This window comes from Heterocephalus glaber, unplaced genomic scaffold (assembly GCF_053883595.1).
Source record: "Heterocephalus glaber isolate CG9 unplaced genomic scaffold, H.glaber_assembly_v1.0 deba00001610, whole genome shotgun sequence".
Classification (NCBI taxonomy): Eukaryota; Metazoa; Chordata; class Mammalia; order Rodentia; family Bathyergidae; genus Heterocephalus; species Heterocephalus glaber.
Window position 1 is genome coordinate 357,313 of NW_028258381.1, and position 16,586 is coordinate 373,898.

General features: G+C 39.1%; 1 protein-coding gene across 9 annotated transcripts in view; it reads left to right on the forward strand.

The window, feature by feature from the left end:
- The first annotated feature begins 10,386 nt into the window (after nucleotides 1–10,386).
- Etfbkmt (electron transfer flavoprotein subunit beta lysine methyltransferase) overlaps nucleotides 10,387–16,586 on the forward strand; it is a 50,783-nt gene continuing 44,583 nt past the window's right edge. For 3 of the 9 annotated variants that reach the window (XR_015445357.1, XR_015445358.1, XR_015445359.1), the window contains exons 1-2: nucleotides 10,387–10,675; nucleotides 13,211–13,529. Coding sequence is in view for 5 of the 9 variants with exons in the window: in XM_087195950.1 (XP_087052076.1) it covers nucleotides 13,465–13,529 (65 nt within the window). In the remaining 4 variants the exon portion in view is untranslated. Of the gene's footprint in view, nucleotides 10,676–13,210; nucleotides 13,530–13,610; nucleotides 14,076–14,873; nucleotides 15,626–16,586 lie in introns of those variants that run through there. The other 6 variants (XM_004874623.4, XM_087195950.1, XM_087195952.1 and 3 more) reach the window with 6 other exon arrangements.

A 16,586-nucleotide genomic window follows, 5' to 3' on the forward strand; every position in this document is an offset into this window, starting at 1 on the left:
TGGAAAAAGAAGAGCAGGACAACCCCAAAGCTCATACAAGGGAGGAAATTATAAAGATCAGAGCAGAAATCAATGCAATGGAGACTAAGAGAACGATACAAAAAATCAATTAAGCTAAGAGTTGGTTCTTCGAAAGAATCAACAAAATTGACAAACCTTTAGCCAACCTTGTCAGAAAAAGGAAAGAAAAGGCCCAAATCCATGCAATTAGGAATGAAAGGGGTGAAATGACAACAGATCCAGCAGAAATCCAGAGGATCATCAATACCTACTTCCAGAACCTATACGCCAGTAAGATGGAAAACACAGAAGAAATGGACAGATTCCTAGATACATATGAATTACCAAAGTGGAACGAAGAAGACCTAAAAATTCTGAACAACCCAATATCAACCAATGAAATTGAAAATGTAATTAAAAACTTATCAACCAAGAAAAGCTCAGGCCCTGGTGGCTTCACTGCTGAATTCTACAAGACATTTAGAGAGGAACTGCTGCCACTACTGTTTAAACTCTTCAATGAAATTGAAAGGGAAGCAATACTCCCAAATTCATTCCTGGAAGCAAGCATCACCTTGATCCCCAAAGCAGAGAAAGACCCAACTGAAAAAGAGAACTATAGGCCAATCTCACTAATGAACGTAGATGCAAAAATCCTTAATAAGATAATGGCAAACAGAATGCAGAAGATCATCAAGAAGATCATACACCCTAATCAAGTGGGATTCATCCCAGGGATGCAGGGATGGTTCAATATATGAAAATCAATCAATGTAATACACTATGTCAATAGAGCCAAGGACAAAAACCATATGATTATCTCCATAGATGCAGAAAAAGCATTTGACAAAATCCAACATGCATTTATGATAAAAACCCTCCAAAAAATTGGAATAGATGGTCTCTACCTCAAACTGATAGAAGCCATCTATGAAAAACCAACAGCCAATATCATACTAAATGGTCAAAAACTGAAATCCTTCACACTCAAATCAGGAACAAGACAAGGATGTCCACTATCACCACTCTTGTTCAATATAGTTTTGGAAACATTAGCCATGGCAATTAGACAAGAGAAAGAAATAAAAGGAATAAAGATAGGAAATGAAGAAGTCAAATTGTCATTATTTACAGATGACATGATACTCTATATAGAAAACCCCAAGAAGTCCACCAAAAGTCTTCTAGACTTAATAACCAAGTTCAGTCAAGTAGCTGGTTACAAGGTCAACACACAAAAATCAATAGCTTTCCTCTACACCAATGACAGACTTACTGAGACAGAAATAGGGCAAATAATTCCTTTCACAATAGCATCCAAAAAACTGAAATACCTAGGAATCATCCTAACAAAAGAAATCAAAGACCTCTTCTCTGAAAACTATGGCACTCTGAAAAGAGAGATTGAAGATGATATCAGAAAATGGACAGCCATGCCCTGCTCCTGGGTAGGAAGGATTAATATAGTGAAAATGACCATACTTCCAAAACTGCTGTATAGATTTAATGTAATTCCAATTGAAATCCCAGCAGCATACTTCATGGACCTTGAGAAAACAATCCAAAAATTCATTTGGAACAAGAAGAGACCCAGAATAGCAAAAGCAATTCTAAGTAACAGAGACACGGCAGGAGTATCATAATCCCCAACCTGCAACTATACTACAAAGCTACTGTGATAAAAACAGCATGGGAATGGCAAAGAAACAGACTTGAGGACCAGTGGAACAGATTAGAAGATGCAGAAACAATGCCAGACACACTCAGCCATCTCACCTTCAATAAAGGAGCCAAACACCCTCACTGGAGGAAAGATAGCCTCTTTAATAAATGGTGCATGAAAAATTGGGCTTCATCTTGCCAAAGATTAAAAGTAGACCTGTATCTCTCACCATGCACTAAACTAAAATCAAAATGGATTAAAGATCTAAATATTAAAATAGAAACTCTGAACCAGTTGGAACAGAGGTTAGGTAGAACCCTTGAAGACATGGGAGTAGGAAAAGATTTTATGAACAAAACCTCAGTTGCCCATGAACTAGCACAAACAATCAACAAGTGGGATCTCTTCTTATTAAAAGGCTTCTGCACAGCAAGAGAAACCACCAGCAGTGTGAAGAGACAACCCACAATGTGGGAAAAAATCTTCACCTGCTCTTCCTCAGACAAAGGTCTACTATCTCAAATCTATAAAGAACTTAAAAAGATCAGACCTCTCAAATTTAAAGACCCAATATGAAAATGGGCATCTAAAATGAACAGGCATTTCTCAGACAAAGAAGTAGAAATAGCAAATAAATACATGAAAAAATGTTCAACATCACTGGTCATTCGAGAGATGCAAATGAAAACAACGCTGAGATTCCACTTCACTCCAGAAAGAATGGCTGCTATCATGAAATCCACCAATAACAAATGCTGGCTGGGCTGTGGGGAAAGAGGAACCCTGCTCCACCACTGGTGGGAGTGTAGACTGGTGCAAGCACTGTGGAAATTAGTATGGAGATACCTCAAAGAACTAGGACTGGAAGTCCCATTTGACCCCGCTATTCCCCTGCTGGGGATCTTCCCCAAAGAAATAAAAGAATCATACCACAGTGATATATGTGTGCCCATGATCATAGCAGTGCAGTTTGTAATAGCTATAACTTGGAAACAGCCCAAATGCCCATCAACTGGAGACTGGATAAAGAAAATGTGTTTTTTTTATAAAATGGAGTACTACTCAGCCATAAAAAATGAGAAATTAGAGACATTTATAGCTAAGTGGATGCACATTGAGGCAATACTCTTAAGTGAAATAAATAGGACACACATGAATAAATACCAAATAGTTTCTCTGGTGTGAGAAACTGAAAGTGTAAATAAGGTCTAAATGTATAATAGGTAATGTGAAATAGGAAGAAAAGCGGCAAAGGGGAAGGAAGTGGGAGGGCTAGGGCAAAGGATAGAAGGGAATGGGATTAATATGAGAAAATGGAAAAATAGGAACAAAATCTTTGTAAATAGGGAGGAATGGAGGGGTTGAAGGGAGGGCTGGGCAAGGGTGAAAAATAAGAACCAAGAGAGACTATGTAAAGGTGCAAATCTCCAATGATGAATGTCATTATATTGTATATCTAAAATGTGCCATTGATTAGAATGAATAATTGATAATGCAAAATAGGAAGAAAAGGTCCGTAGGGGTAGTGGGAGGGGCAGGGGAAAGGAAAGAAGGGAAAGGAAAAATGATGAGAAATGGAAAAAATGAAATATAGTCTTTGTAATTAGGGAAGGGTGGAGGGCGTGAAGGGAGGGCTAGGAATGGGGAAAAAATAAGAACCAAGATGCATTATATAAAGGTATAATTCCCAATGAGAAATGTAATTGTGTTGTATACCTACAATGTACCAATAAAAGAATTTAATAAAAAAAAAGAAAAAGAAAGAGCAAAATAAAGGATAGATAATAGAAAGTAGGGAGAAAGATCTTTCTCAAAAGGCAAGGAGATCAAGAGACAGAGGGGGAGGGGAGAAGGGATAAAGGATAAAAAAAGGCACTGGGATGTGTTATGTACATATACCAATTCCACACAAGGAATGTAAACATTGTATACTACACACACATGTACACTGGTACCCAGGTTCACAAACAATTCATTCCATGATTCTGGTCTTGACCTAAATTGGTTGTGAACCAAATCAAATTTCCCCACAAGGTTCAATGTAAATAAGATTAATACATTCTGAACCACATGTATTTTTAACCACAAAAATATGAAACAGTACAGTACAGTACAGTATGAAGAAAGAGAACACTAACTTGCTTGAGATGACTTCTAGCATGGAGGACAGGAAGGTGGGTGGGAACAGGTTACTATTTAGAAGAAGAGTCCCCCTCCATGAGGACATTTGGGAGATCTTCAGGGATTTCCTCTCTTGTCTCAGCTTCAGGGTCAATTATGATGAAAGATCTGTCTAATGTCACTTGTTTTTTCCTGTGCTGTGGGAACCTGCATTTTTCTAACCCTCTAGAAATGAGAGACCACATTGTCATTCATCTGATTCAACACTCTGCTCACTAGAATCATGTTGGGGGTGATGATTTACAAAGAAATCCTGGCACTCATCTTTTTTTTTCCATAATGGATTTTATCATCACTGCTAACCTGTCTTCTGCTTCCTTCTTGACAAGCTACTCTGGAGTTCATTGAGTTCTTCTGTCATCAGTTCCCCTTTTTGGTCCTCACAAGATCCTCTATGTCTGTACCATCATCCAGACCCATTCTCTTGCCCACAGACATGATCTCCTCCACTACCTGTGCATCAGACCCTTCAAAGTCACATTCAGTGACACATTCTGGCCACAGTTTCCTCTAGGATGACTCTAAAGTCCAGTTTGTGATATCTTCTGAGGCTTTGTCAGTGAGGTTGATGTAGTGCAGGACATTGAAATGGTTCTTCCAGAACTCTTTAAGAATCAAGGATATCTCTTCAGTGACATTAAAACACCTGGTGAAGAGTGCCTTTGTGTACAGCTTCTTGAAGTTGTAGATCCCTTGCTGATCTGTGGGCTGCAGAAGTGTGTTGTGGGGAAGGAACTTGACCTTTATGAAGTCATACTCAGAGTCCATATCATCCACCGAGGAAGGAGGGTGTGCTGGGACATTGTCCATCAGATGGCACCTTTCAGGCAGCTGGTTGTCAGAAAGATAGCTCTTTTTCTTTTCTTTTCTTTTCTTTTTGTACCAAGGATCGAACTCAGGATGTTGCACTGGAGAGGCAGGCACACAAAGATATTTCTTAACAGTGAGTGTGAACATCTCATGCAGCCATTCCATGAACAACTGCCTTGTGATCCAGGCTTTTTCAAGGTCCTGCACATGACAGGAAGTCTCGCCTTGTTCACATTCTATTCCCTGAATGCATAAGGGGTCTGGGAATAAAACACCAGTAGTGGCTTAATCTTCAGATCCACACTTTCATTTTCACACAGCAAAAGGGTCAATCTGACTTTCATGGGCTTGTGATCCAGCAGTGCCTTTTCCTCCTACCTGATATAGGCTCTCTTTGGCATCTCCTTCCAGAAGAATCCTGTTCCATCACAGTTAACATTTGTTGAGTGATGTATCCCTCCCTTCATGAATTCTGTGAATTCTTTCTCTTTGACTTTTACAGAGGCCTTGTCAGGACTGGAAGCTTCACCATGTCTTATCACACTGGTGATGCCACTTCTTTTGTGGAATTTATCAAACCACCTTCTTCTGGCTTTAAACTTATCACTTGCTGCACTTGTAAAGGGGTTTTCTTGCAGTAAATCACTGGGCAATTTCCTGGCTCTTTCGCAGATCATAGCTTCACTAATGCTATCACCTGTCAGTTGTTTCCCATTCAACCACACTAACAAAAGTTTTTCCACCTCTTCCAGCACTTGTGTCTTCTTGTTAACATCATTACTCCTTTTGCCACATCAGCTCCTTGGATGACATCTTTATTTTTAAAAATAGTCAAGACTGTTGACTTCACCATCTTGTACTCTGAGGCCAGATCAGTCACACGAATATCATGCTCATGCTTTACTACAATTTCCTCCTTCAATTCAATGGTTATTTTCTTCAAAACCTTCTTCTTACCATTCTTGCTCTGCACTGTCTTGTTACCTTCATTATTGCTGTACATATTCTGATTACTTTCATTACCACTCTGCATTTTCTTTTCACCCTTATTGCCTCTCTGCATTTTCTTTTTACCACCATGCTTGTTCTGTATTTTCCTTGGAGCCATGATGGATTGAATAACACTGTACAGTACTGTATGTGCTAAAAAGCACACAAAAAGCTTCACAGCAAGTGTGCACAGTCTGTCTGTGACCGTGATCCCAGCTAGCGGAAGCCACGACCACGCATCAGAGCAAGGAAGATGGCTGAGTTCATGTTCATGCAGGGAAGATGACCATGATCATTTTTGTCACCTGATGAGGAGTTCATGAATGAAAGCAAAAATTTCCTGAACACTTCTGTTCACAAACTAAATTTTTCACAAACAGAAGTGTTCATGAACTGAGGTATTACTGTACTAATAAAATTTCAAAAAAAGCATTGCAAAAGAAAAACATCTGTTTTTATATGTAGCATAGGCTACAGATTAAATCTTAAATTTCCTTGAACACCATCATATTTGACATTGAATGGAATGTCTAGCTTGGCTCCTATCCATACTGTTCACCACTCTTTGCATGCTTTTGTTTTTTTGTTTTGCTCACCATTTCTTTCTTGGTGACCATCCTGTCAAAGCTATTGATTGATATGGATTTATTTATAAGGAAAACCAAATAAACATCGTTACACTTGCAAAAACACATTGAGAGCTGGGAACAGGGCTCAGTGGTCAAACATGATCTTAGCATGCTCAAGACAGCGCTGCAAAAACTAAAGCCAAACAGAAACCAAAAACAATGAAACACTCCTTATTAATAAAAAAAAGGGTGGACTTTTGTTGCTTGAAACAACATCGATAAATCTCATAAAAATCATGTTGAGTGAATGAAACAAAACAAAGAAAATATTGAATGATAAAAAAAAATCTAGAAAACGCAAACAAATCTATAGGGACAGCACATCAGTTGTTCCCACAAGTGAGGTAAGGTGTGAGGAGGACAGGAGGGAAGAATTACAAGAGGCACTGAATATGTTCACTATCTTGGTTTTGGTGATGGTTTCATGAAGATATTCAGTAAAATCTTGGATTGCAAGTAGCTTGTTCTGGGGGTGTTTCACAAGACGAGAAAACATTTCTAATAAATTTTAACTTGATAAATGAACAGTGTCTTCCAACATAAGTAGTACGTGACACTTAACATCACTTGATCAAAGTGAGCCAATGGTTCTTCTCTCTCTTTCTTTCTTGCTGCAGGATTGTGGGTGATCATCTCCCAACAGCAAGAAGTTATGGAGGAGATCTTGTCTGAAGAGAAGGAAGAGAAAGAGGCAGAGGAATCTACACTTCAATTGAGATTAGAGAAATATGCAAAATGTGGGAAATAGTGCAAAATTTTATAGAAAAGCACTACTGAATAAGGCTGTAAAAGTACAAGTGATGAATCTGTTTAACAACAATGCAATGTCACATTTCCGTGAAATCTTCAGAAGAAGGCAAAAGCAAGCATCATTGGGTAGGTTCCTTCTTAAAGTTGCATGAAAAGAAAGATTCCATTGAGCCAATATATATCAGTGATTCAGTGATACTAAAAGGTGTCCTAAACTCTCATCCCTTGTCTCCTCTCTCTTATCTCCTTCAAACAAGCCACAAAGATTTTCAAAGGTAAGTGCAGGTAAATTTATTTTTCTTTATATTTTGTACTTTATTATTTTGTATTATATTACTGTATTGTAATCATTTTTATGTAAATTTGTGGAACGAATCTCAGTTTACATTATTTTTTATCTAGAAATTTGCATTAATATACAAGTGCTTTGGATTACAACCATGTTTCTGGAATGAATTATGCTCACAAACCAAGATATACACACACAAATATAATATAACATAATATTATATATCTTATATGTTATATTATGTAATATAGTATATGTTATATTATGTTATATAGTATGGGTTATATTATATAATATATATCTCTCCAAAACATCAAGTTGTACAATTTAAGTGTGAAGTATCCTGTACATTAATTATACCTAAATGAAGCTGTTGACATAAAATTCAAAAATGGAACTTTGGTAGATAATTGGTTCATTTACTCATTTATTTGGCTTTTCTTTCACTGAACAGAACTTACTGTTTCTAGTGAGTGTGATAGCACACATCTGTAATCCTAGCACTTGGGAGGCTATGGCAGTAGGATCACCAAGAAGCCCAGGCCAGCTTGGGCTACATAGTGATACCCTGTCTCAAAAAAACCAAAACAAAATGAAATTTAACATCTAATTATGCCAGAAGATAAAAGAAGAACAAGAAATGAGATAATCTGCCTTCCAGGGTCGCAGGGAGTCAGGCAATGACAGTTCTACGTGATATTTCTGTTAGATGTATCCATAGGAAGCTAAAGAAATATTAGGATTTGTATGTGTGTACTGGGGAAGGCTGAGGTCTAGAAGATGAGGAAGAACATGTGGGGGGGTGGGCAGTAGCTTTTTTGTTTTGGTTTGTTTTTGGTGTGTAAGGCAAGTGCTCTCCCACTGAGCTACACCCTCAGCCCCTGCTTTCTGTCTTAGGCAAGGTCTGGGATGAACAAACAAGGTCTGGTTGTAAAGGAACAAATTGTAGTGGAGAGGGAAGAGATGTGTTCTGAAAGGGGCAGGGCAATTAAGTAGGCACTGATCACTAAAGGGCCAGAAAGATATGATGGGACACTTGGCTCCTCCAGTGAAGGCCAGTGAAGCCAGAGAGGGTTTGAAGCAAGGGAGAACAAGATTCAATGGCAGAGCGTAGGAGCACAGGCAAGTCAAGCTGAGGAGGATAACTAACATCTTGTCCTTAGTTTGGCTATGGTTAGCAAGTTTAAGTAGCTCTAAGCCCTGCTCCTAATTCTTCCTTCACCATTGGGCTATCTTCAATTGTTCCCATCCCTGCCCCGCTATTCCTTTAGTTCTGCCCTCTTGATTGCATGCTTATATTACCAACTGGTGGTCTCTCTGCCTTCAGTCCTGCTTCCCTATGGCCTAAAGTTAAAGTTATTATTTGCTACCCTTGACTTAAAAACATTTTTTTCTAAGACTCTAATCTAACCCTCACTTTTTTTTTGAGACAGGATCTCGTTACGTAGCCTAGGCTGTCTTTGGACTCACTATGTAGCCCAAACTGGTCTCAAACTGTAGTTATCTTCCTGCCTCAGCCTCCTGAGTGCTGGGATCACAGGTATACACCACTATGTCTGGTGATTGCCACACTCTTAGCTGAGCACCTGATCTTCAGCCTCCCACCTTGTTCCCTCTTAACACTGTATGTTTCCAGAAATGGCAGTCACTATAATGCACTCAAAGTGCAGGCATTCACTACCTGCACTTTGGAACTGCACTCAGCACTCTAGTTAGTTATTTATTTTGTGCAGAGCTGGACATTGAACCCAGGGTCTCCTGCATGCCAGGTCAGCATGGTGTACCACTGAGTTACATCCCAAGCCAGCAATTTACTTTCATCTCATTAAATCTTTCCAGGGCATTATTATTATTGCTATTATTATTATTATTATTATTATTATCAGATGAAGAAGGTCTAGTAATGGGTCTGAAGACATTCGGCTAATAAGTATAATTTTTGGGAGGATCCTGGGGATCGAACTCATGACCTCACACTTGTTGGGCAAGCAGGCACTGTGCCACTGAGCTACATCCCCAGCCCATAACTATAATTTAATAACCTGTCACAAACAAACAAAAAAACCTTAAAAATAAATTTGAGTAGAAAATAATTGTTTTTTGGGGGGAGGTGGTAGCAATGGGGATTGAACCCAGGGCCTTTGCACTGACCTACATCCCAGGCTTAGCGTGTGTGTGTGTGTGTGTGTGTGTGTGTGTGTGTGCGCCTGTGAATACCTCCCTAAATCACTAAGTCTTGGGCATGAACTTGCAATCTACCTGCCTCAGTTTCCCAGAGGGCTGGAATTACAGGCATGTGCCACCCCGTCCAACCAGGAATAACACTTTTTACTTGAGAGGTCAGTTACTAAAGAACTGGCTCTCAGAACAAAATCAGGGAAAGTGTTTAAAGGCAACAATCAAGTTAGGTTAGAGAATAGCTCAAATTGTTGTTAGATAATTGAACAAGTCTGCCTGGATGCATTTGGGTAAATTTTGATGAAAACAAAATCCTTCCCTCCCCCACTTGCTGGACATTGAACCCAGGCCCTTCAATGTACTAGGCAAACACTCTACCACTGAGCTACACTCTCAGCCCCTCTTTAAAATTTTATTTTGAGACAGAGTCTGATATGTTGCCAGGCTGGGCTAGAATTTAGGATCCTCCTGCCTCAGCTTCCAGAATAATTGGGATTACAGGTGTATGCCACTGAGTTCCACTTAAATTGGTCCTTTCTTTCTATCAAAAAACAATAACAAATCCACTGTGCTAGAACATGGAAGCTGGCTACAAACATCTGTTAGACATGCTGATCTGAATATGGATCAATGTTTATTGTTAGTATGAGAATCAGTAGTATGTGGAAATAAAAAGTTGTGGCCCAGAAAACAAAGGTTTAAATCATAACTAATTAAAAGAAAAGGCAGCTCCTAAGCTTGTTGATGTAGGTCATAAAAACATCTGTCAGTTATTGCAGATGAAACTAAAAACATTCTGGAATGCCAGGGGTATAACCTGTCAGCAGGAATAAATGGGCCATTTGTCTAGGAGGCAAACGGTCAGCATGCAACTGGGGCTATTAATTAAAATGAAAAGTGTCATTTCCCCTCAGTGGTTCCTAGGGATTCCAGTTAACCTGGAAAGCTGGAAACTCATTAAGCTGTGTGCAGTGCTAGCTTGTAGAGAGCAATGACAAAGTGGTAAAAGAACTTACAGGACCAGGGTAAAAAGAAGACAAGAGTTTGTTTAGATACGCAGGCACTGCCTAGAGGGACAGCTGGCCAGACAGGGAGATCCACTCCAGGAAGAGCAGCAGTGCTGGTTTTAAAAGGAAAAGTGTGGTGTGGACAAAGCAGCCTGGACCCAAGAACAAGGGGAGAAAGGTGAGGGAGGATGGGCCATGCACTCTTGGTCTCCTTTGGGCTGGAGATAGTGCAATATCCTTGTGAAAAGACACTGTTGGGGATAGGGCAATATGACTGTATGCTTGTTACAGGAAGAAAGGTCCATGGCTGTTGCTCCCATTTCTTTTCTTTTCTTTCCTTAGTATATGTTTGCATTATATAATCATGACATGAATCTTGGGGAATGGGTACACATTCATGTTACATCTTAATCAGTTTTAGTTCCCCTTACCCTCCTCACCCTCCCATCTCCCCCATTCCCAGATCCCCTTCCCATCTCCACAAAGACTACCTCCCTTTTTCCTATCATTTGTCTTTTACTTTGCTCATTAAATTATTTATACTGTGGATCTTTCATATAAGAGAAACATATGATATTTAACCATTGGAGTCTGATTTATTTCACTTAATGTTATGGTCTCAAGGTGCATCCATTTTTCTACAAATAACTCAAATTTATCCTTTATTGTGTTTGTATAGTACTCCATTGTGCATATACACATTTTCTTTATTCATTCATCTGTTGATGGGCATATAGGCTGCTTCCATAATTTAACTATTGTGAATTATGCTGCTGTAAACATGGGTATGCATGTATGATTGTTTATATGATAAATTTAATTCTTTTAGGAAGATAGCCAGAAGAGAAATAGCTGGGTAAAATGGAATTTCCATTTTCAGTTTTTTTTAGAAATGTCCATACTCATTTCCATAGTGGTTGTATTAAATTACTTTCCCCTAACAGTGTAGAAGGGTTTCTGTTCCCCTACAAATTTGCCAGATTTCTTTTCTTTTTTTTTTTTGACTCTTGATAATAGCCTCTTTTTTTTTTTTTGGCATAAGATAGAATTTCATTGTTGCTTTGACTTCCATTTCCCTAAATGGCCAAATATGTGGAATATTTTTCATATATTTATTGGCCATTTGTACTTCCTTTGAGAAGTGTCTATTCATTTCAATTGTCTATTTTTATGGGGTCTTTTATTTGTTGGGTTCTAATTTTTTCTAGTTCTTTATATTTCTAGATATTACTACTTTGTCCAAGGAGTAGCTGCAATTTTTTTCCCATTCCATAGGTTGTCTTTGCACTCCATTGGTTGTTTCCTTTGCTGTGGAGATGCTTTTAAATTTGTTGATTCTTGGTATTATTTCTTGTGCATTTGGGGTTCTGTGCAGAAAGTCTTTGCCTATATCTATGTCTTTGGGAGTTTTACCTACTTTATCTTCCAGTAGTGCTTGCTTTAATATTTAGTTCTTTGATCTATTTTGATTTTATTTTAGCATAAGTTGAGAGATATGGATCTAGATTCGTACTTCTGCACTGACTATTCTGTGAATAGCTAGTTTTCCTAGAATCATTTGTTAAAGAGGCTTTCAGGCTGGGGATGTATCTCAGTGACACCGCGCCTGCCTGGCAAGTGCAGGGTCCTGAGTTCAATCCCTGGTACTGGAAAAAAAAAAAAAAAAAAAAGGCTATCTTTCCTCTGCCATGTGTTTTTGGCCCCTTTGTCAAAGATCAGATAGCTAAACATGTGGATGTTTTAGGGCGAGGCTATAATACAGAATGCATAAACTGTCCCCAGGAAATTTGAAATGATGCAGGTGCTGGATGGAATTTTTTTTCCTACTCCATAGCTTTGTTCAGTAGGCCAACTGCTTGAATAAATCAGATGTCTAATCAATAAGTTATTTTCATGCTCAGAATTTCAGGTTTTTGTACTTCAGCATAGTTTGGTTTTATTCTTTACTGTACAAAAGCTTAACAGCAGTGTGATTTAAGATTTTGTTTTGCTTGGGGTGATTTAATTCATAGGTACTTTTAGAACCTGATAGATAATCCCATTGCCTTTGTTTTTCTAATTAAAGTATTCCTAAATACTTTGAAAATATAAAATATTTAAAATATTCCTGAATTTAAAAAAAAAATCAGATAGCTGAATGTGCCTGGGTTTGTTCTACATCCTCAGTTCTGTTCCATTGATCCTCATGTCTGTTTTTGTGCCAGCACTGTGCTGTTTTTGTCACGTGCTTGTAATATAACTTCAACTCTGAAATTGTGATGTCTGCTGTTTTGCTCCTGTTACCCAGGATTGCTTTTGTTCTTCTGGGTCTCTTCTGGTTCTTTATGAATTTTAAGACTGTTTTCTCTACAGTGAAGAATGCTGTTGGTATTTTAATTGGAATTGCGTTAAATCTATGTATCATTTTTGGTAATAAGGTCATTTTGAGAATATTGGCTATGCCTATCTTTCCACTTTCTAGTGTCTTCAATCGCTTCTTTCAGAGTACTATAGTTTTCATTATAGAGATCTTTCATTTCCTTGTTTAGGTTAATTCTTAGTTGTTGTTTTTTAAAAGCTACTTTGATTTCTGGTTTGTTTCTTTCTTGGTGTGCTTATTTATCAGTGTACAGGAATGCTACTGATTTTTGTGTATTGATTTTGTATCCTGCTACTTTGCTGAATTTATTAGTTCTATGAGTCTCCCGACAGATTTGTTTTGGGTCTTCTGCAGTTCCTGAAACAGCTCATCTGGAAGCAGAGTACTTGACTCTACTTAAGGCTGAATGGACCTCTTCCCGGTCATTAGTATTCCACTCTGCTGGCAGAAGCAGAGAACCCAAGTGACAAACTCTGATTTTGAACGGGTACCTGCAGCCCATTTTTCCAACTGAAAAATCAGATGCAGAAATGTGGCTTGCCATTTCTTATTTTTGGACAACTGTTCCTATTGAACATCAGAGCAGGCTTTAGTTTTTGTCAAGTGCAATGGTGGGTGAATTTTGGAGTGCTGAGCTAAATTCGCCAGGAGGATATCCGAGTCCAGTTGATAGGTGAGTATATGGAACCAGAACTTGAAGGATACAGGATGGACACAAACTCAGATTGTATATTTATAAAAATTCCTACAAAAGGGAGGATATATTCCATGATTTAATTGCAGTTAAATGTAAGCACCATAAACGGATCACAGTGTCTGTTATATTCACCGCTCTATAACCACTGACTACATGTGTGACTGGTACTCATTGTTTCAGAGTGATCTTTAGAAATCAGAATTTGACAAACATTGCACACAGGTTTAAACACTCTCTTATTTCCTAAATGAGGTAAGGACGCTCTTTGGTTCAGCACTTCCTGCCCATTTAAGAATGTGGAACGTAGCTTAGCAAACGCTAGGGCCTATATCAGTCAGTGGCAATGCAATTTTAAAAAGAAAAGAAAAGGAAGGCGAAAGTGCTGCAGGGAAGGAGGCGGGCCGCCCAGCCGCCACACTTGCGTCCCGCAGCCCTCAGCGGTCTGCGCAGGCGCAGGCTGTGTCCTAAGGGCAAGTCACAGAGCCCGATGCCTTCTTTCGCAGTGTGGTGTTGCGAGGCAAGGTAAGGATTGTGTCTGCCCTTAAGGGTGTTTGCAGGCCTGCTTTGAAGGAAAATAACGTGATCACAAACAGTTTTTGGAACTACCCCTCTCTACCCTGCCAGCTTTTCTAACATTTCGTACGTGTACCAAGAGATCACCGTATAATCCCTTCATAGCCGAGTCCCCTTTACTGCTGGCGGGGACGGGGGAAGCGTTGTGGTAGACAACGTGGTGGCCAAATACAAAATAATCTCCACTCTGGCCGGCGTTATTTTAACCCTGAATGCTGAATGATTGAGGGGACAACCCAGTACTGCGGAGCAGAATTAGTCGAATAGATGCCAGGCCGTCAGAGACCCCCCCCCCCCCCCCGCGCCACGGGTTCCCAGGTGAAAACCCCTGTTTAAATTGCACGCGGAGTCTGCGCCCTGACGTGAACTGCCTCCCTCCCCTGCCCTTGCCCTTATGTTAGAGTCCAGATGAATCATCAGTGTCTAAAAGTGGAAGCTCATGTGCAAATATCTGGATTATTTTTGAGAAGTTACAAGATCTGGCCACAAGTTCCTGCCTGGCCCCTTGGACTGATTACAATCTCCACTTTGCCACAGGCCTTCTGTTACCCCACAGACATCCTGCATCCTTAGTTATCCTGAATTCTGGCTGACCCGTGCTCTGCTTGGGTGGTGTAAGAGGATTTATGCAAAACAGCTCAAAGTACCAAACAGCTGAGTGTATGCTTTAAGATGCTTCTATTCCTGCTTATGTTATCAGAGTGTTTTTCTTTTGGAACCTTTCAATCTAGGCTTGGTAAAGTTCAGTCATCAGCGATATTTATAGAAAGATTTGGGATGTTTGAATTGATGTCCTTTTATTATAATTAAATTCTTGAAAATAACTTGATTGCATTGTTTTATGATAAACAATTTTTTTTTAAGAAAGCATCATAACATGTTGCACTGGTTATCCTTGAATTCATGGGCCCAACAGATCCTCCTGTCTCAGCTTCCCAAGGAGCAGGGACTACAGGTGTGTCCCAAACCTGACTGAGATAGGATAAGCTTTAATGAAATAGTGTGGTCAGTATAATTTATTAATCCTCATAACTCTTGACTAGACTTTATAAAAGTGAAAACTGTGTTTGCCTTAATAACTGTTGTTTCACCAGTAAAATATAAACTTCCTCAAGATGGGGCACTTTGCTTATTTTGGGTGTTTATTTTGTTGAGGAATTGGCTTTTATTTTGTTCAAGCATTTGCCAAGCATGCCTGCTTGGAGATTAATGATTTGTTCCATGTATGAAAGAACTTTAAAGATATAGCTTATTTTACAAGTTGTGATTGAAATATATGTTGAATGTTTAAATTTTTTAAAATGTATCACAGTAAAAGACACACTGCCATTAGTCCCCCCAAAACACTCCCCCTCACATTGAACACATTTATGACATTTTTTCTGCCATTTTCTGAAGCAGTTCTGTTAAGTCCAGTTTCCTGAGTGTCTTTATGAAGTGTGATAAAAAAAAAATATATGGTGAATGCTGCTGCTGAGTGTCATCCAGTGGAAAGACAGGTTGGTAAAAATGTCCTCTTCAACCTTATTCACTGTGCAATGTATGACTTATGACTCCTCCCAAAAGTCAAAATGACCATGACAGGTAAACATTTTGAATCAATTCAGGGCATCAAGGCAGCCACAACTGTGACTAAAAATACTCCCAGAGAAGTTCTTCCAGAACTGTTTCAGAAAGTGGCAAGAGTAATGAGATAAGTGTGTTCAAAGTGAAGGGGAATATATTAAGGGAGATTAGTGGCAATGAATCTCTTATTGTCATAATTTTTTAAAAAAATTTAACATTTCACCAGGTGTGGTGGTGCACAAATGTAATGTCAGCACTCTGGTGGCTGAGGCAGGAGGACTGCCTCACATTCAAGGCCAACCTGGGCTACACAGTGTGTCAAGTATTGCCTGAACTACATGGCAGCAGCCTCCCTCAAAAAAACAAAAACAACACACACACACACATACTGTATTTTTCGATCACACCGTATATGTAACAGCCATATTCCTGAAGATTCTCTCAATATGAAATGCTTGGAGATCTATCTTTCTGAATTTATGGTACTGGGTGTTGAACCTAGGGCCTCCAAGCTTCGCTACATCTCTGTTCCTTTTCTTATTTTTTAATCCTGAGACAGAATTTTGCTGAGTGGCTAAATTCCCTAGGGTGGGCTCAAACTTGTGATCCTCCTGCATCAGCTGCCCAAAGTGCTAGGATTATAGGCAAGTACCACCATGGCTGTCTTTTGTATGTATTTTTTACTTTTTTTTTTCCCAGTGCTGGGGATCAAGCCAGCCCTCACACACACTAGACAAACTTTCTACCACTGAGCTACATACTCAGACCTGCTTATATATTTGTTTTTCTAAATTGTTGAAAGGATTTCACTGTGAAAGGGAACCAGAATATTGGTGCACTGAAGCTTTCATCTGAAATGAACTTGTACTTGTGAATTGTCAGACAGAGTTTATA